At 37.3% G+C, this 21,554-nt stretch overlaps 3 protein-coding genes across 7 annotated transcripts in view; 1 reads left to right on the forward strand and 2 right to left on the reverse strand.

Annotated features, from left to right (window-relative positions):
* MCAK (kinesin-like protein a) overlaps nucleotides 1-2,889 on the forward strand; it is a 51,077-nt gene extending 48,188 nt beyond the window's left edge. For 4 of the 5 annotated variants that reach the window (XM_038010798.2, XM_038010800.2, XM_062668415.1 and 1 more), the window contains one exon: nucleotides 920-2,889. In XM_038010798.2, coding sequence (XP_037866726.1) covers nucleotides 920-1,050 — 131 coding nt within the window. In that variant the 3' untranslated portion in view covers nucleotides 1,051-2,889. 5 annotated transcript variants of the gene reach the window in all.
* A 2,450-nt stretch (nucleotides 2,890-5,339) lies between these two features.
* Nucleotides 5,340-11,122, reverse strand: LOC101737571 (protein adenylyltransferase Fic). Its single transcript, XM_012688463.4, is given in 4 exon segments — nucleotides 5,340-7,782; nucleotides 7,785-7,899; nucleotides 9,319-9,516; nucleotides 9,930-11,122. Coding segments are annotated over 4 exon segments (1,422 nt in total). The 5' UTR covers nucleotides 10,961-11,122; the 3' UTR covers nucleotides 5,340-7,704.
* A 3,420-nt stretch (nucleotides 11,123-14,542) lies between these two features.
* The window catches only part of LOC101737430 (transmembrane protein 205), a 31,090-nt gene continuing 24,078 nt past the window's right edge, over nucleotides 14,543-21,554 (reverse strand). Inside the window, exons 4-5 of the mRNA XM_004923811.5 lie at nucleotides 16,842-16,964; nucleotides 14,543-16,506 (exon numbers count right to left, since the gene is read on the reverse strand). Of these exons, the coding sequence (XP_004923868.1) occupies nucleotides 16,345-16,506; nucleotides 16,842-16,964 (285 nt within the window). The 3' untranslated portion in view covers nucleotides 14,543-16,344. The remainder of the gene's footprint in view (nucleotides 16,507-16,841; nucleotides 16,965-21,554) is intronic.

Below are 21,554 nucleotides of genomic sequence, written 5' to 3' on the forward strand. Positions count from 1 at the left end.
CTATATAGTTGTATTAAAAAAAATCGGTTTCTGAAACTATTAATGCGCCATCTGTTGTACGTTGATGGTACTATGATGAAAAATAAAGATCAATGTTTGTCGTCGATTCGTTCTTGAACCGTTGTGGCTGGTGCTCTGGGGAACTCTTCCACCATTACAATATACAGGGTGTTCCACAATGGATATTAACTAATCAAGCCACAATTTAATCAATCAAGTAATTATAGTATCAATATTTTCATAACGCCCCCTTGTGGGCGCTGCAGGCCTAAAGAGGGGCGGTAAGAGCCCCAGAAACAAAAGGGGCGTTGTGTAGAGGCTTCGGAGGCGATTTGTCATTTCAGAAGGACTCTTAGACATCGACTGAGCTCTCGCTATTGTGATTTTTAAGTAGGTGAAAAAATGGGGGCGCTAAAACATAATTTATTGTCAAAGTGGGCAGTAGACATAATATGTTCGGGAACCCCTGCACTAGACAAAAGAAATTTAATTCAGATACCCATGAAAAAATAGTAGTTAATTGTTTATGTACAGATCTGTACGTACACCACTCTAAATATTGGCGACACAATATTCCCAACTTCAGGGCGGTGCACTCTGTATATTACTGCTATTTCACATTATATTATGAAGCGGCGACTACTAAGGCGATTTAAACCTCACACATCGGCTCGGAACAAATGTTTTCAGTAATCGAATACGTTTTTCGAGAATATTATAGGAATGTTTACTTGGATTAGCCATCGTACGAGTTCGCTTGTGTGTTCAACATTACGTGGCCCACCCGCGGGTCCGTATTTTTGGTAATTAAAACGTAGTGGTGCTTCTTCCGAGTGCTCAGTGCGAGCGCGTGCTGACGGGCGCGTGCTGACGTGTGTGTGCTGACGTGCGCGTGCTGACGATGTGTGTGTGTGTGCAGCGTACGCGACGCAGTGGGAGGAGCTGCTGAACGAGCAGCTGGCCGTGCTGGCGCAGTCCCGCGACCTGGTGGCAGAGTTCCGCACCAAGCTCACGCGCGAGGAGCACATCTCGCGCCGCATACACAACTAGCGGGCGCCGCCACCACTAGCCGCTCTGTAATATATTATGTACCGGCGACGATCTTGTCTCGCAGTATCGACTGTGGGTGACTATTCAGACGATTAATCGATTTTGACAACTTAAAAGTTTGTTGCGTCGGTCATCAGTACCGGCGCAGCCTTAAACCACAGAATTGAAATTGAATCTAATTGTAATACGTATGTTTGGGCAGTACCGTTGTCATCTGTCACGTTTATCGATATTTTATATCGAATATTGACGTATGAAGCTATCGGTAATTAAGTACATATTTTACTAATGAAAACATTTAACGTGAAAATGTCCGGTGCTCAACAACACGAGGTCAGAGACTTTGTCGAGAACACGCGAGGGCGCCGCGACCGATGCGAGCTCCAACTCATTATTTAGATGAACGATGAGCAGCTTCCGCGCTTCGAGGAACAAAAACCGTCTCGCATCTGGACCTTATGTATATTTAGAGTGTGAGGGCACTGCGGGGTCGGTGACCGCAGGCATTGTGTAGTGCAGCAACGTGCGTATTGAGTCGAATGTAAATGAACCGACCGCACGCGCCTTGGAGCTCCGGTCGGGTTGTAAGGTTTGAGCCAAAAGATAGAGTTTGAGGTAAATTTTCGTCTCTCATATATCGACGATTAAATTAAGAGATACTCACATTCCATGTCGATTCGATAACTCGGAGACGCGCGTCCATTAACGTGGAAGTTATTGAAATCTTCCGGCCATATTTGTAATTAATACGAGTAAATTTTTCAAAGAGGAAGTAATCTATATCGTAGTGAAATTGTACCGTTGGAATAGTTTTTGTGGAAGCAAACTCTCGCTCAAATACCATTTCGTTTCCCGCCTTGTTTTCTACAGAGAGAAAGGTAGATATGCCACGGTACATATTCTTTGCATGTTTTTTTTTGTGTTGATTTAGACGTACATGGAATAAAAATATAGTTTTATGCTGAACGGAATCCAAGGTCAGATAAGTTAATTTTGACGTAAAATAATGCTATGTCAATCATAGAAAGAGATGACACGAGAACAATGCGGATCGTTGTCTTTCTCTGGCTGCAGACTGGGCGGTCACACGAACACTCATAGAAATAAATGTCTATACACAGATTCACATAATTTGCTAATCATTTGCATCATTGTCATAAAAAAAATCGTAAAATTGTTCATTAATATTATTCTTCCCTTACACACTATGATATTAATTAATAAAAATAGTAAAAACGACTCAAAAAGACTATGTTTATGTAACTATAAGTTTTTTCAAGTCAATATTTTTAATTTTTTTTCTCTTTATTTTTTTTTTGTATTGTGTTGTGATATATTTTGTTAGCGAACGAGAATAATGACGCTTGTAGCGATCGCTGTGGGCTCGTGCCGCGCCCGGGCGGCGCCAGCTCGTGTCGCGCCCGGGCGGCGCCAGCTCGTGCCGCGCCCGGGCGGCGCCAGCTCGCTGCCTCAGCTTGCGATTAAATACTTACTATTAATATAATTTTCTAATTTATTTTCAGTTCAACTTTTTATTCAGCTATTAAATGTTGTCATTGCCGTGTAATAGTTTTTGTTAACTTATGATTAATATCAGGGGCGAAATGCTCGGAGGTACGCCATACTTGCTGTAAACTATCATTTAATATTCCATTTTACAAATTTAATCGTAATAATTCGATGTTTGATGTCAAAAAACACAAATTGTCTGGTAATGGAATATAGAATGGTAGTTGTCAAAAAAAAACGCGCGAAATTCCTATGTAACCTTAACAAAGTTAATTTAAAAATGTTTACGTGAATAATATTTTTTGTAAAATAAAAATTAACTTGACAAAACTGTGGTTTATCTGCGCTCTGGTGCTGCACTAGTCTAGTTTCTTCTGGTCTAGCTTTTACAAGTTTTTTGTACTTCAGCACTTCAATAGAGTGAATCAACATATCGAGACAAACCTTTCAGTCACGATAAAACATGACGTACTGTTACGTATCAATCTCGCATTTATATATCTGTACATTTTCCAAAGTAACGAGTCACAGTTGTGGCCTCAGATGCCGTCCGTAAAGTGTGAGATCATAATCCGAGTGTTTAATCATATAAAAGATTAGTGAACGAGGCGGAAATTGCGACATTGCCGATAATTTAAATCGATAGTTGAATGACCTGATCGATTTTGACTATTTAACAAATCGAAATTAGAGGAAAAGTCTACGAAAAACTTCGAAACGCTGTAATTTAAACAAAAAACAGCTTATATTATGTATGTGAAGTTTTAAATGTAATTTTTTTTTTTAATAGCGTTTGGAGTTATTTTAATAGAAAAGGGTAATTAATAGTAAATCTTTGTATCAGGAGAAAGGCCCGGTTAATCCACGAGAATATGATAATAATTTATTTTATGTAAGTAAATTTTATCCTGATAGATTTGTACAGATCTGTGATCAAATTAAAGTTAGAATGCACAGAAATGCGTTCTTATGGCCTTAATGACAAGATACACAATCTTTAAATGGAGACTTGAAATCGGATATGTCAAAAAGAAACTAAGAAGACAGCCTTTGATACGAGTGCGTGGCATTTATATGAATTAAACAAATTGAAGTTTAATTCCATTTTAATATCATTTTACGCGCGCTTTTCTTGAATTTATAACTAACACCGAGGTGAATGTATACGGTACTTAGCTAAAGTGACTTTATAGTAAACGATTCTACAAAATTCTACTGTGTGAAGCCTCGACCAAAATCGGTGTTTGGTTTTAGATATGCGATTATGATATTTATGTATGCAGCTTTAAGGTATAATTATTTTTCCTATGCAGTTCGATTAAAGCGTAATGATTTCGCGTGGAATACAATTATTCTGTATAGAAAATATCAGGTTAAAAGGACAATTCGAAGTCGGCGCGGCGTGTTGTCTAGTTGAAATGCTTTATTGTAATAAATAAATATATTTTAACATCGCACATTGTAATAAATTAATCGAAATTGTTATGTTGTTTTCTTTTCCTTTGTTCATTTTCTTTGAAATAAAATATTTGTTTTTTATTTGATTCAATCAACATACTTTTGAATGGACCTGCCTGTGCCTTCAAATTAGAAGTATTATGATTGAAAGGTGCTGCTAATTTTATCAATGACCCAAACTACAATACGTAGTGGTGGTTTCGCGGCATAAGTAATCTGGACATCCCAGACTTAATCCGTGAAGGCGTTAAAATATTACACCTTATTTTTTGGGGGAAGGTTGAATATTCATAAATACATCACGTTTTGGGACTGTAGTGGTATGTAACGTATATTCGTGTGAGGTAGTATTTGGTTGTGGTTTGACAATTAAGTTAACAGTTATTCTTAAACAATAAGACGATCGAGTTTGGAGGCGGCAGAGGGTATTGTGAGAACCCACGGGCCAGTAATATATTGTTTATTCTAAGCAGTTAAGCGTTCGGGGCAGAAATTGACCACTCGATATAGGGTTGTAAACTCATTATTCATTTAGAGGATTAAATTAATTTGAGGTAAAAGAGGGCGACGCAATCTACTCTGATGTTAGTTCTGTCTGTTGGATGAAATAGTTCATACCCCACCTGGCATAAAGTGGCCATAGGAATCCATAGACATCACGACATAAATGTCCACCTTGACACATGAGGTCGAAGTATGCACTGTATTGTCGAAAGGCTGTCCAAGTCCACCCGTCAACCCGAGCACACGAGCGCGTCGCGGCAACAACGGACACCGTGGACCCACCCGGGCGAGCTTACAGTGCATTCAGCGCACGACTTAGTAAATTTTGTGGTTTTTATTTGCATAACAGAATTCCGGATATTCTCACGATGATTTATTGTGTAACGCGTTCGTGAACACAGGTAGATGCATTTATATTTCCATAAAAATAATAGATCTGCGGGATTTAAACACTTAATACTGGTTTCTTTTGATGCGAGTACATCGGGCGCGTGCTCTGGGCTACAACAATAAACGGATTCAAAAAACAAAAAGGAAGTGAGCGGGGTATGGTTTTAATAACTGTACTAAGAGAGGGTGAACCGTGGACTACTTCCATAAATAAAATAAATGACATTAACAATTCTCATCCTTTACTTACTTTGAAATAAAGGACATTCAAGAGCTACTTTTCTCGCTTCTAGTCTCGAATCGGTATCATTTTCGAAGAAAAATATTATGGACTCATAATTTCAATTCTTTCCTTGTGATAACTGAACTATCTCTGACTAGATCTAACTAGACAATCCCCCTAATCGATGACAAAAAAAAACATCGGGAACTATTAAGATGTTTTATATTATTTGGTTTAAAATTTGTACGAAACAAACGTTTACATAGGTACAACTCGACCAAGCTAAGTTTGCACCCCGCATCGATTACGTCACACTATCGCTTAGGTACGGTCTGAAAAAAGGATTCGCTATGACTTTAAAAATGTAAACAAATGTTAGATTTTACTTTGCATTTATTGTTTTTAACAATATATTATACATAGGTAGTTTAGAATATAGCGATGTCGGGTTTTTGTATTAAGACCACCCGGGCGTTCTTGCACATTTTTGTATCCTAATTGCTCAGTAATAATTTTCCTTTATGTTTCTTTTTCAAGATTATGTATCTCCCTTCACTGTGTATCACCTTTCCTTTCATTTATGTTGCCCACAACAATCCTCTCGAATTAAAAAAAAATGAACGTTAAGCGTTCAGTAACAACAGTTCAACAAAAACTTAACAAAAATAGTCCAATTATATAACTAAACTTCAACAAAAAACCTATTAAGAACAGTTAAAAAATTTAAAATTCAACAGATAGGGAAACGAAAACTCGTATGACAAAGATGCTAACCGTACTGACGCGACAGGGCGATCGCGGGAAGGTGAGCGGGGAAACGGGCGGATCGCCGCATTCCAGCGAGGTGCAAACTTAGCTTGGTCGAGTCGTATATTGGAATTTGGGTGTACCCGTCTGTCGGTTTAAAAGCATAACTACTAATATTTTCATTTTATCTTGCTAAAATAGTGGGAAACAAAGAGAATAAAACCACATTTTAGAATCAAATACGACCAATGTGAGGTGAGCTCCCATTACAACATTCCATTAGGTATTTATTCCAAGTTTAATGCGAGTTCAACCGCGGCATAAACTTAGTCTTAAATATAATGTTAAATAAATTAGTGTTAATTTTACATAATCATCACAAGGAACCGACGGATTGAATCCAATCACGACTGACTAAATAAATGCAATTATAATTAATTGATTGTTAGTATGTGTATATAATTAATTTAGTACTGTGATATTGTACAGACATGATCGGAACAATCAAATTCAATAAATAGGTCCTAGCTACTCAACGTCTGTTGTACAAATTGAAAATAAACTTTAGAAAGGCTGATTTGTGACACGCATTTTGCTGTCAAAATATAAACATTAAAAAATCAATTTACATTCAAACTTATCTGGAATTAGTTTACTTTATTTTGTACGACAGAGTTAATATTTTTTTTAACTTTTATCACATTCAACAAAATACAATCTCAGCGTAGTGATCAGATGCACTCAAAATAAATAATATTTCATCCATTGATTAAACACATACACTACATACATATTTCCACTATTTTAAAACATTCGTGTTCTGTTAAAGATTTATCTTGGATAATCATTTACCACGTGTGCTGTAAACTACTAAATGTGTCCAAAATATAAAAGAGTAATACAAATTTTAGTAGTAATTCAGCCTTATTGTGTTGTTTTTTATTCAACTGTGGGTCGTGGAAGCCATTGTACTAATAATACTACTTAGATACATTTTTTTATCTTTATAGAATAATATAAGAAATATTATGCGAACTATTTAAAATGATTACGCAATACAGATGATGTAGGTAATAAGTAGGTAGTTTTTTACAAACCGAGAAGGCTCTGCGCACACGTCTGACAAAAATATTTTACACTTGTCAACGAAACTGACATTTTTAGGAAATCATTTCTGTAAATTTCCTTTGCATATCAAGCACAAGTATTATATATCTTTGTGCTATATGGTTACTGTAGGTTGTCATACAAGTCGCGATACGCGCGAAAGGTCTCTGCGATGAGGTTCTTTTCGAAAAATCAACCTGGCGATGTGGAAAATATCGCTATCTTTAACAAACTGCACATAGGTAGTGCGCGTTATACTTAAATATGCTCCGAATTAAATTATTTTAAAGTTTTGTAACAAACAGGACAGGGTAAAAGCTAAGTGTTTCTGAAACCGAGAAAGGAGTATTAGACTAAGCGGGAAATCATGTCACGCAACTCACGCAGCGCGCGTTGATGGGTGGCTAGATAATTTATTTTTTAATTTAATTAGTTCGATCTTAAATAGTATTTGGCGACACATTAACTTCAGAGACGGATTTAACTTAAAAACATTATTTCACGCGCACTCCTTTACGCCATAAGTCTTCATTAATGTCGTAATGTAATAAAGCATTACGTTCAGTTAGAGATGCACCAACGAAACGATGGTTCGTTTGATCATTCATCATCATCATCATTGTAACTAACCGGTGAATCGTTTGTATTAGAAATTGTCTTCAAGCCGCTACGCCAAGTATGGCCCCCCAACCTTACATAAATCTGTTAAGTTTCGTTCAAAATTCATTTCTCTTGAGGATATTTTCAATTCTGTTCTGTACTTCTGTTGGATCCGGTGTCAGAGAATTGTATCGTCGAATTCATCTTCGGTAAGTATATGAGGTTTGCCGATGGCCGGGACCGTGTGGGAGAACTCGCTGGTCGCCCACAGGTACAGGTTTAGAGTTCGCTCTGTTGATTGTGCTATAAACCTGGAAAAAAGAAATATAACTTTACGACCGAAGGAGGTAATATTGAATAAATGAATATACATGAATCTTCATTCCTGGCGAAGATTCAGAGGGATGCAGATCATCATGGTGAATGTAGAAAAGTGTGTTTTCAGCAGGACATCGTCTTTCTTCCACTGCTTTGTGATTTTTATAATCAACGTTTTAGGTACCGTGTATTTTACTCATAAACTGTCGTCCGTTGCCGCCAAAACTGTAAAGCATTCGAAAAGTCGAAAATACAATGATAGTGAAAAACGCAACATTACTTTTATTATATTTATGACTCGCTAAAACATTATCAAGGGTTTGTACCTCCCCACCGTATATCTATAGTTTAATAGAGATATTAAACGTGAAGAGTTTTAAATAAAAGTCTTGTGCCAAGCGTTGTGGCGTAAAGGATAAGTAGATACAAGTATCCCCTTTTTTTTTTTTTCGGTTAGAGGGCCGTACCTCCTACGAGGACCCCGCGCAAAAGGGGCGCGCGGGGTATGTGAGACTCAACGATCTGCATGGTGTTGTGAGCAGACCGCGGGGCCACCCACTAAACGACTCCCCTGCACTCTTACACCCGACGTCCGATCCCCTCCGAGGTCAGAACCCGGATGAGGTAGGGGGGCTACCGCGGTCAACACTACAACCAGACGGCGCGGCTCACCCCAAGGACGCCCAGCCGACGGAGCCTTCGAGGCGAATCGAAGGCTCTGAAACGTCGGCTGTCTCGGTACGGCAGCCCGTCGGGCCGCCCAGACGGTGCCGCTGGTGTCCCGGAATACCCCGCTGGACCAGAACCAGCCTGCCGGGTCGGGACGCGATACACCGTCGACCGGTCGCTCTATTCACTCCACGGCAGCGCGCTAGAGTGCTGGTAGCGCGCCGCGCGGCCTCACCCCCTCAGGTTGCCCCTTGACCTTCACCGGGGGGAGGCCGCTACCTACAGGAAGTAGATACAAGTACCCCTGGAGCTATCAATTTTTTTTACAAAAATGCCGTCATACTCAATACATGTTCACGATTGGAAATTGCACGATAAAGAATTTTTATTGGGATCGTGTAATAAAAACAGAGTGCGCAAAATTTATAAATTTGCGTAATCACTGGTGGTAGGGCGTGTCGTGTGCGGCTCAGTTCTACTGTACAACGGAACGGTCCGAAACGACTTAACACCGCATGGGCCCTGAAAAGCCTGTATTTGCTGTGAAATGAGGAAACAACTTGCTCTAATGGTAGGCAGCGGCTTGGCTTTGTCCCTGACATTGCTGACTTACCCTCAGGGTAACACTTACCAACAGGTGGGCCGTATGCTTGTCTGCCCACAGAGGCAATAAAAATAAAATAATATATATAAATTACGACATAATATAAAATAATATTTTTTTAAACAAAAGATACAGTTACCTAACAAAAGGTCTAACATCTCCCTCGTTAGCGGTCTGCAAATGCTGGTAGTAAAGGTGGCGGTGTTGTTTCGCGATGATGACGGGGGGGTATCCGGCCTGCATCAGCAGCAGGTTCATGAGGAGCCGCGACGTGCGTCCGTTGCCGTCCACGAACGGGTGGATGTGCACTAGTTTGTAGTGCGCCAGGGCTGCGTACCTGGAATTCATAGTGAACTCCATATTGTTCATTTTATACTATACTAGCGACCCATCCTCGTTTCGATTCGGAAACATGAAATTTTATTATTGATTATTTACGACATTAGATTAGAAACCTCAAAAATAACAGTATTTCTCCACTATTTAATGGATGTTATTATACATATAAACCTTCCTCTTCAATCACTCTATCTTTAAAAAAAAAACCGCATCAAAATCCGTTGCGTAGTTTTAAAGATTTAAGCATATTCATTTGTGATAGAATTAATCTTGTTTTCACTTTTCACATTAAAATTTTATTTTGAAAATCTTAGCTGGTAATTTAAATCAATATAAAATTTTAACAGTTCATCCAGAAACATTCCCAATTTCTAATATAACATTTTAATAGTCTGATCAGTATCAACATACCTTACTGGATGTAAATCCAAAGCATCTTCAGAGTTAAGCCATTCCATAAACTGTATCATTAGGCCTTGGATCTCTAAGGGGCCAGGTGGAATGTGACCACCAACATACACCTGTGTTCTGCGGAAGTTCCCTCCTTCCACTGGGTCTACATGCCCTAACACCCTCTTATGAATCTCAAGAATATCACCCATGGTTATGTCTCGTAATCTGTACAGAAGTGTAGAATTTATGTACTTCATTGCTGCATCTAAGCCTAGAATTTCATTGTGCTCATCTATGCTTTTGCCCGATATAGCAATCCGAGTCTCTAGAATACTTCTTGTTTGTTGCAATGTCATTGTATTACCTTCTATGGCTACTGTGTGATAAATATGTTGGAAATATGCCTCCTTTTTTGCTCTTCGTAATGCTGAATTGTTTTCTGGTATTGAAGATAGTGCATCTCTTTTATCATCAATTTTCCTCAACATTTCTCTGTCTAAGTTTTCAACAATGCTGGCTGTTCTTTGTCTGTTCGTTAAAGCACCAGTGTGATCAGGGTAATTAGTTAAAGCTAATGTATAAAGCTGGTCTGCTTTTACTATATCTTTTTTAGTATCTTCTAAGAACTCTCCATAGTGATTTAAAATATCTGCATGTTTTGGTGACAGAGCGAATGCATGTTGAAATAATTTTAATGCTTTGTCGGACTTTCCATGTTTCTTCATTTCTAATGCAGCATTTAAAGACACCACAGCTTCCGCATCCCGAGCTTTATCTTGTGCCTTAGGTACTATAGGTACGGGATTCTCATCTGAAATTGGTTCTAAGTAGTTCCCGTACAGCCCTTCTGGTATAGGGGAAAATGGTTTGGTAATTCTAATGTCATAAGTTAATAATTTGTGTAAAGATATAACAACAGCTAGTGTACACACCATACTAGAGAGTATGACTACGGTCCTGCACTTATCCACTATCATTTTGGTGAATATTTCATTTTTGCACGAACACTTCATTTTTTCGCCTTCGCTCGTTTTACCTAAGTACAACATGGCCGTAATCACTGTAACATGAAACTGATGTTAACATCTGTGTTTCATTAATCATATCGAAACATTTAGATTTCATTGCGATACGCAATATTATTTCTAAACCCAAATACCAGTGCACCACGTAAGGGCATTGTTGACAATTTTGTTAAATTGACACTTCTACTGACATTTAATTGAAAATCAGCTGTTTGAACACTCCATTCTACGCTGTTCTAAAGAATTACAATAACAATATTAAATTATTGAGCGTATGGGGTCTCGAGAGCGCGCACGGTAGGTACCCCTACCTCACCAATTCTGCCCGAGGAGCAGTCATTTGGAGGGTGGGACTGCCGTTTTAACACATAATGGGCATTGATTAAAAAAAATTGTTGGATTTTTTTTTTTTTAAAGTATTGAGTAATTTAAGAAAGTAAATGATACATTTCTTAAATATTGACTAGTTGTTGTTTTATTATTAATAAATTGAAAATATGAATGACGTGCTCTAAGAATTCTGAACAGACCGAAACAGGTGGAAATCTGAAGGCAAAGTCAGGACTGTATGGCGGATGCATTAACACCTCCCAGCCAAGCTCTCTTTATTTTTGCTGAGTGGCTAAATATATGTGAGGTCTAGCGTTATCATGATGAAAAACCACACCCTTTCTGTTGATTAATTCCGGCCGCTTTTTCTCAACTTCTTGCTTTAATCTCATCAGTTGTTCGCAGTAGAGCTCAGAATCGATGGCCCTGCCTGGTGGTATCAGCTCATAATGAATAATGCCTTTCCAATCCCACCACATACACAGCATCACTTTGTTGCGAGTTAACCCGGGTTTCGCGACAGTCTGTGAAGCCTGACCGGCCTTTGACCACGACCTTTTTCGCACGTTCTTGTCGTACGTGATCCACTTTTCATTACCAGCTATCAGCTTCTTCGAAAATGGTTCGGTTTCATTACGTCGTAATAAAGAATCACAAATGAGTACACGGTTCATTAGGTTTCTTTCAGTGAGCTCGTGAGGTACCCAGATATCGAGCTTTTTTGTGTACCCAGTTTTTTTTTCAAATGCGCCAAAACTGTTTTGTGGTCAATTCCCAGTTCTTCAGCTACGTCGTAACTACAGATATGCTGATCTTGCTCCACTTTTTCAAAAATGGCATCCAGTTTATCCGTTATAGGGCGACCAGAACGACGTGCATCTTTGACATCAAAAATCAATTTTTTTTAAAATGTATCGAATTTCTTCATTAGATTCACTCATCTTGACAGTACGAAAAATAAATAAAAATCACACATTTTCCTAATTTAAATTTGGAATTATCTTTTTTAAAATTTAAACTTTTAATGATACCAAAAACAGCCATATACAAATAGTATAGCCAAAAGATTTTATTACAAGTTCCTACTATAATGCGAAAAGACTTTTCCCAACCTATTAATTTTGTCAATTAACCTAAAACTATTGCTGTGGTAAAACGTGGAGACATCGATTGCATTATCTTATCAGCTTTAAATAATATACTTTTTGTGATTTTGTAGTGCTTACAGTTCTTTCGTCCTTTTTTATTTCTCTATCTTATTCTAATAACGCTCAGCGCCTTTTTTCAAATTTACCCGGTTGCTACTGTAGCGCCGCCCTTATTTAGCAGATTTTAACGGACACTTTTTAGACACGGAGACGGTTCTCTTTACCTCTACTCTCCCTACCTTCATCGATATCACCCATTCATTTAACCTGAGTACGATATAAGTGTTTAATCTATGATTTAAATGTCATTTTTGTTTTCTAAATTAATAACCTCATTATACTCTTCTTCTTTTTTCCTATCTAATCGTTGGTAGCTTGGGTCAGATCCAATAAGCTTTGCATTAGACGCCATCAGCTCGACAAAGAGGTCGACGTGCAACCTAACCAATGCATCAGACCGCTGAGTTTCTCACCGGATCTTATCAATGGGTCGCGTTTCCGATCCGGTAATAGATTCGTTCGCGTAGCAGTTGCTCTTGAGTTGTTAGGTCTCCTTCGGAGGCGCTCGGGCAGCTTTTAGAAAATCCCACCCCTTCTGGCTGAGCCTTTGCTCGCCCATCTGTCCTGGTGAAACTGGAAAGGCCTCTGGGCCATCAGTAATCCTTCAATCATAAAAAAACTTGGGGCTATTCCAACTTCACGCAGACCGGTAGATGAGCTCAACTTGAAAGAATTGCTAAGACTAGCCCTAGCAAGAGCAGTGCTTCGCAGAATCTGCCACCAGATTGGAATCGCGACCCACTAAGAAGATCTGGCGAGAAACTCAGTGGGCTATGTCTATGGGTTAGTTCGCTCGAGATCGACGAGAACGGAATGCTTGAGGAGACTAAAAGTACTGAAAGTGGATCCGGGGGATCCGGCAAGACATGGTTCGAGAGACAGTGACTTTGCGTTGCCTCGTCGCCTGGGTCGGGTATGTAGTTTGCGGTGGCCACGATAATAGGGTTATTGTGCCATGCCGCTTCTTCAAATTAGCGTTCTGTCGCTTCCTTGAGATATTTACGTATCGGTTCTAGATTTAGGTCGTCGTGAAGATCTACGTTCCTCGCATACCACGGTGCTCGGACGGCTATCCTGCAGAAACGGGATTGCATGACCTGGAGAGAGTTAATGTGTGTAAGGGCCGCGTGAGCGAACACTAGGATAGCTTATGAGTCCCTTTAACACGTCCCTTTAAAAACGAATCTCAAAGCACCATTGTTGTTCCTAAAGAGCACTAATAGTATTGTTATATAGTTTTAGTCTATATTGCTTGTAACGTACAAGCCGATGGACAGGAAGTCGTCGTGGCCTAAAGGATAAGACGTCCGGTGCATTCGCGTTGATCGATGCGCCGGTTTTCGAATAGGTACCACAGGCGAGTATAAATTTTTCTAATGAAATACGTACTTCATAACATCGTGTAATAAAAATTAAACCCGCAAAATTATAATTTGCGTGAGTCCGCACGGGTAGGTACCACCACCCTGCCTATTTCTGCCGTGAAGCGTAATGCGTTTCGGTTTGAAGGGTGGGGCAGCCGTTGTAACTATACTGATACCATAAAGCTCATATCTCAAGGCGGGTGGCGGCATTTACGTTGTGGATGTTTATGGGCTCCAGTAACCACTTAACACCAGGTGGGCCGTGAGCTCGTACACTCATCTAAGCAATAAAAAAAAAGATGAAATTAAAAAGATTTCAAACAGTCATGCTGATATTATTTACCAATCTCGGACAATTTTTTTTCTTTCTCGCTTTTTAATCTTTGCTTTTCTTTCTGTGTGGTAATAATAAGAATAAATATGTAGATACTTTTCATTTTAATTTCAAGAAAAAGTACAAGATTTTTGGATTTCAATTTTGGCATTGCACGCTGTGTTTCAAAAATATTTTATTACAATTTTGATGTTAAATTATTTCGTCCAGCGTTTCACAATATTACAATGCGAATCCATTATTGCCCCCCAATACTCATATGTAATATCACAACATTACATATGTAATTCAAATCTACTATCACATCATTAAATATTAACTAATACTATATTATATTATGATAGAGGAATAGAAAATAAATCAAAATCAGTTCATTTTACTTTTTTATTTTTGTAGTTTCACATCACGCCGTACCATACTCGTCAATTGCATGTGTCACATAAAAATAAATAAATTTTGCTCATGGATTATGTAGCATTCAGATCGTTTATAAATATACGAAAAAGATTATTTACCTAGCTATTTAATTAGTTACTTACGTTTTTATTCTAATTAATACATAGTTATAAATATAAATAACTCATTTAATTAAATAGTGGCAAAAGTGTTAAATCAATGACAAGTGTTATTTTATTTTACACATAGCAACGCCTCTGACAATGGCGGTAGCTGCTTGACTTGCTGAGATCAAATGTTTTTTTCATTGAAAAATAGTTTGCACTTCTTCGAAAGAATTGCATACAAAAAGTAGTAGAAACATATCGGTTTTCTATTTTATTTGAATCTTGTTGAATCTATTGTGTCTTGAAGAAAATTAAATTGGCTATTTTTTATTGACGAAAAAACAGATGAAGTCAGTTTCACTAACGGTTGGAACGGTTAGTGCAGTATGTACTCTATAACCGCCGACGAAAATGACTAGACAAACAATCACATCAGACATTCAAGCACCGATATATTAATATTTTAAAATGTCAACTCAAGTTAACTTAGTATTTACACTCCATATTTTTGATTTTCGTGAAATTAATTGAAAATAAGTATTCTTGTTTCTCATGCATTGTACAATTTTTTATCGGGATTTCTCAGGGATTTTTTTGACCCATTTTGATGGCCTGAAACTGGTGTCCTTCCCAATAACGAAAAACTTAGATTGGTCATATAAATTACAAAATGTATTTAGTTTAATAAGTTTCAATCGAGCGTAATAAGTCGACAGTGTAATATAGTAAAATAAAGAGTCCTAGAACGGTTCGATAGTCGGCGCTTGTTGCTTGCCTCGTAATTTCCTGCGTTCAAGATGCGATTTTTGCCTGACGAATGCCATAGAATTACTTCGCTAAATTAAAACTACACTTAATATTTATTACTATGGTAGTAATGCAGGAAATTAGAGAGCATACAACATGAGTTTCATCGTAATCAAGCAGCTTGAAATAGGCAATGCAGTTTATTACATTTATATTGGTTTATGGTGTTACCATTCACGTCTGGAAACTAATAAATGCCTTAATTTTGAAACTACGGCTTATGTAGTTTTAAACGATTGTTCACCTTAAAAATTACCTAGAGCCTACTCCCTACTTACTAAATATTAATATTATTCGATTGTTATAGTAAGTCGACTATTCTACTGTCTGTACAATTCGAATAGCTCTTGCGTTTCTCATAGAAACAAAACATGCGACCAGCGCCTCATATTTCATTTTATACCCATGTTTGTCTCATCGTTTTTTTTAATAATATTTTTATAATATTTCATCTTAGAAAGACAAGATGTGCACAGCCTGATTGTGGGCCGCGAATGTCATAACTGCAAGTCGTTGCAAAGTTATGTTATAAAAGGAATTTAATTTTAAACAGCTTAGCTTTAATCAAAACAAATATATTTATTATTTATTAGTTCTGCAATTAATGGTTTTACTGAATGTCAACTGTTTTCTTACGGCACATCCATTGTTACTTCAAATGTAATCAGATATAAAATAATAAATACTAATGTATCAAAAGACGTGTAAACATTACTTTCCTACATTCCCTATAATTGCATAATGCTTTCATCAAATGACTTTCAATGAATTATAGGCGGTTGAATATTGCAAATCCAAAAAACGCTAATTCATTTTGACAGACTGTCATAGAAACGTCAATGTGTTGTCGAACCCGCGCCGATCATTGGCACATGGAATCGACTATGATCATAGTGGAATACAGTGAGCAGCCAAGCGATATCATGGTGCCCATGGCTATAGAGGAGTGGTAGGCGCGGAAGGTCTTCAACACGCGGATGTAGCGAGGACAGTGAGCAAGCTCGCCTAATATCAGGCGTCCCACCTGAAACAATAACAATAAGAAAATGCTTTAATGAAATGTTGAAGAATTCTATCGATAAGAGTCTCGGGTTTATTTCTATAAAAATGCTATATTTTATTTACAATAAGCGGCGTCTCGCACCACCATTTAGTTTGTTTCTGATGCAAAGCGATCTTGAATTCTGGTTTGGATGGAGGGATTGTCGTTATTCCAATGTAATTAAGGCTTGATCCTCGTGTTTCAAGGACAGCTGCGTCTCTATCATTTGTGAAGTTCTGGTAACAGTTTTAAATGAGATCGGCCGCGTGGAGTCTACAAGTGTAATAAAAATAACCTAGAAGGGTAGTAGTACTCACTTCCTGGCCACCTCCAGCAGACTCCTCCATCTGTGTCTTGACGTGCTTGGCGCGGAGCATGGGCCGCACTAGCCGCAGTCTCACGTAAGCCTCTATACTGAATACTGCTAACAGTAGTGCTAGCTGTAACAAAAGGAAAACATACATTGTTAGGTCGTTTAGAGATTTGATACTAGCAAAGTTTGATGAAATATCAATGTAGTGAGTGACTCTCATAATGGCCACGAGTTGGAAATCTCGTTCGCGTGCTCAGTAATTGCCCATTAATCGTAAGTTTCAATGAGCTATTTATATATACGGACAGATACGGCAGTCCTTGAGCAAAGAAACCCGTTTGACTTTTCCTCTGTGTTGGGGAAGTTCACAATAACATTTAATGAGCCAACAGAAGCAATAGAAAGCTTTTATCTTAGAGCGCGCTTCAATTTACCATTTCAGTCAAATGAGGTTTTCAACCGTTTAGAGTTGTGACGTGTAATCGAGAGGTTTTTGCGTTGGGATATAATAATAATATATCCTAGCTTAGAAACTGACCGCGTAGTGAAACAGCCTCCTTACACAAACATGTACAATTATGTACTCAAAATTGGAGGCGAGGAAGTCCTAAAAGTATATCTATATCAACCTGTTGGATACTATTACTGTTACTATTATTATTACTTATCCGTTGGAGGACTATTCTCATGAAAGATCCCTACACTTTTTTGTTTAATTCATATTTAGTTTAATGACGTTGCCGTTTATTAAGATAATAATAGATTGCAGTTCCATTTTACTCTTTTTTATAACTTTTCTCGTTCTAACAACATTATTGTTTTATTTGTGATTACATTTTAGACATTGGTAAATTGTAAAAAAGTAAAAGTTCAATTAGTAACAAAAGGGTAGTCTGCTTATTTATTAGGTATGATGATGTACCCGTGCTCACATACGTCCATTGATGTATCTATCTGTTTATCTGTTTCTATAATATTAAAACCGTTTTTATTTTTGATGATGACCTAAACTAACAAAATGAATAATTATTATTATTTCCGATTGACATTAAAATTTAAGTACGATTAAATTTTAATAATATGTAATTTAAGTAAATCCTATTATTAGTTAAAGAACCTTCAACGCGACCCTGTTGTATGTAAATGAAAGATCCAACCAATAATGTGGTCTTCGAATCAATAGTTTGTTCATAGCGAGTCGATGAATATGATTTCCAGTTAAAATATTAACTAAAGAATTACTTGCTTGTAAGATTTTTTTATTGTATATTTGCATTAGTTGTTTATTAGTTACGATGTTTTGGATAGGTATATTGAATTTGGGAGTTCAAGGATACACAAACTTTAGTAAGAATAAGTTCTTGTTCCGCTTGTAAGACTGTGTAATTCTGTTCAAAAATAAAAAACAATTTTTTATTTGTTTTTTATTCTGCAAAAAGTTGCATGGGCCTTTCTGGAAAGTAAATTTGGTTAAGCCTTTGTAATGACATTTATTACGAGATAACCTTTTAAGTTAAGAAAAATGTATGACAAAGCTTACTAAGTGTTAAGAACTGTTCCAGTCAAGCTACTTTCGAATTTCTATCGACGAGTGCCCCTGGCCAGAGTTCAGCCGTCGAGCTGAAGGTTTCTAGTTCAACGGTCTCGTACAATGATTTTAAAAGAGATGTATAGCGTTTGTAGGCAAATGATGGATTTATTTAATTACCTTAGCTTTATATAATCTCTTCTGTAATTCTACCATATTTCAGAACCTGTGACACTTTAAATTTGTGCTTTTTCTGTCTTGTCTTGTCGCACCTTAAATCTATGTATAGCCTTAAATCTCAAAACGACAAAGTTACCATAATTAATCTTGAACGCATATTCCGATGACATTGAAACATCGACTTTGTGTTGTGAGGTCGGTAGCGGCATTCGGCTGGTAGACAACGGTAACCACTTAGCAATAGGTGGGACATGAGTTCCTCTACTTAACAACGTCCATATATTAAGGACATTACTAAAACATTCAACTTTTCAATTATTGCGAGCATACTTTATTATATTTTCACAAAAGTAGGAATAGACCTGAATGGGTTATTTTTAGTTTACAAAACAAACTTTCTCATTGAGATTGTATTCTATGTTACTGTTAAATTTCAGACAAATGTGTCAAAAACAAAACAAGCGAAGCGGCTGCCGATATTAAATAGTCATCACAAGTTTACAATGCAATTTTGTTAATAAATATAATGAGATATTTTTTACAAACAGTAACCCTGATTATTTCAGCGTCTCTATGAAGGCTGCACGTTCCTTTTACAATCGCAATGAATTTTCGCAATCATTAGTCGTTTGTGTGTTTGCTTAGTTGTTTTATCGTTTTATACGTGAAACGATGACTTATTGCTGTTTATTTCACAATAAGCTTGTTCTTTTGAAACCATGGCATTAGTTTTCTGCCGATAACGAGGCACTATTTTGATAACACCAATTGGTACTGATATTGAACACACATTCTACGTATTGAAATCTATTAGAATAAATAAAAAAGTGATCGAAGAGTTCCACCTATAACCCTGGAAGGAAGGCGATATATATAATAATGGTGGTCATAGACAGACAGATTTTTTAAATATTAACTTATCAAAATTAAAGACCTTGAACTTACTTTTTATATTCATTTGGCAAAGGCTATTTTTGATTAATGGCTATTATGTTTGTTAGAATCGGATCCGGTTGTTAAATTTTATTTTACTTAGTAAATATTTTAGTGAGAATTGCAATTGTTTTTGGAATACAACGATATAATTCGTTACGAGAAATTAAATTTTTAACGCTTTAATTGTATATAGGCGGAACTACATATTGTGTTTTAGATTTTTGTACCTTTGAGAAAATGATCTTAATTTATGCTCAAAAGTACATAAAATCTTCAGGGAAAGTGCAACAGAGGTGTTCTTCTACCACGAATGTCATCGTTCCGAGATTGCACATATTTAATGCAAAATCGTTAGCGATATTCAGGTTTTTGCTGGGTCACTTCTAAACTATAATTTCTATAAACTTGTACCGTTGAATATTGAGTTTATTTTATTTTCTTTACTTTTGCCAAACTTTTAGTTTTGTATTTAAACTATAAAAAAGAAGTCAGTAGTATCCCTAGGTATTTAGAAATCGTTGGAGACCACATTGGCAACTGTTTAGTTTTGTAAAGGGCACGAGAGATACACTGGATACCACAGGTCTGCAAATATATATCCTTAATATTTTATCTATTACTATTTTTCGAAATTGAGTATGAATTTAAAAGTCTCCATATAATCTCGTACAAGTCTTAGCAACACGTGGAGTGTTGTCGCTCATGTCGCTTGGATTGTAAAAGTCATTAATGTGTAAGCACAATGCTGTAGATCATTACGACATTTCTGTTTCATTACTGGTAAATAAAAAAAAAATCGCGCCATAATTGAACAGGTTGTTAACCGTATTTCATTCCGAATCATTCGATATGATCTCCATCTCAGACCCTGCAGCACTGTACACACGAAATGTAAAGCCGTTAGTACCATCTGGTGACAAGGAAATCAGCAATATAGCCTGCACCGAATAAAGGCGAATGTCGTTTGTTTAATAAACGCCACAAGTTATTATTTTGTTCGGTAGCGTTCTCATTCAGTGATCGTAGTTTTTTTGATAAGTTCAGAGCCGGCGCGCCTGTAATTATTGTAATTTACAGTTTTGCAAAGATACAGCATTGCAATTTTGCTCTTTTTATATCGCGTAAAAGTTAGTTTCGCTTTATAAACTTCCAATTCTACCTATTTTTGCCGCCAGCCAATTGTGGGTAACGCTCCGAAGACTAGGACAGTTGTTACATTAGGAGCCTAACCTCATGCCTGAAGAGAAGTGGCGATATTCATGTTCTGATGTCCATGGTAATGTCATGCATGAGGCACACACGATCCTGCTTGTCCACGATCGGAATATCCGATGCATAAATAGATGTGAAATGTGCGGTGTGAACTGAATTGAACAGGGGCTCATACCGCAGGAGACGGCAGGGGAACAGATGGAGAAGGAAACATTAAGACAGAACGCAAACCAAAAAACTTTGAGATGAGATTGTTATTTGAGTATACGTTAGTGAAAGTAAATCAACAAGATATTGTATATGAAAAACAGTCTATTGTTTTTGATTGAATACCTTTGTACTCAATTTCTTATTTACAGTATTGGCGCGAACAACAACAGATTACTGTTGTTATCATGATTGATAGAGACAGGCGAACTTTGGTGTTATTATCTTGGCGTCGTTCCGGAAAGTACTTCGACTTCGTTCTGAAGGCTTATCAGGTGCTGATCACGAAAAAGAAAATGACCTCGTACACAGCGTGCACTTATTTATTTACTGCCGTTATGACAAATGGAAGGGCCACATAGAAAACGTCCCTGATTGCACATTAAATGTTTCTATGATATATTATTTCCTACTGCTTATCTCTATTGTTTTAATTACAATAGCACAGTGAGCGGTTTCACAGCCCCTCCAGTGTTAAATGAATGCTGTGCGGCAGAAATGAAGAGGACGATGCAAACTATTTGTGCGGATTTACGTACATATGTTCTGGGTTCCGTAATTACACGAATTTATGTTTTTTTACGGGATTAATATGTTGTTATATTATGATGATATTAGTTTGTCGGAAGTCGTCAGAGCCATGCGCGCGCTACC

This window comes from Bombyx mori, chromosome 5 (genome assembly GCF_030269925.1).
Source record: "Bombyx mori chromosome 5, ASM3026992v2".
NCBI lineage: Eukaryota > Metazoa > Arthropoda > Insecta > Lepidoptera > Bombycidae > Bombyx > Bombyx mori.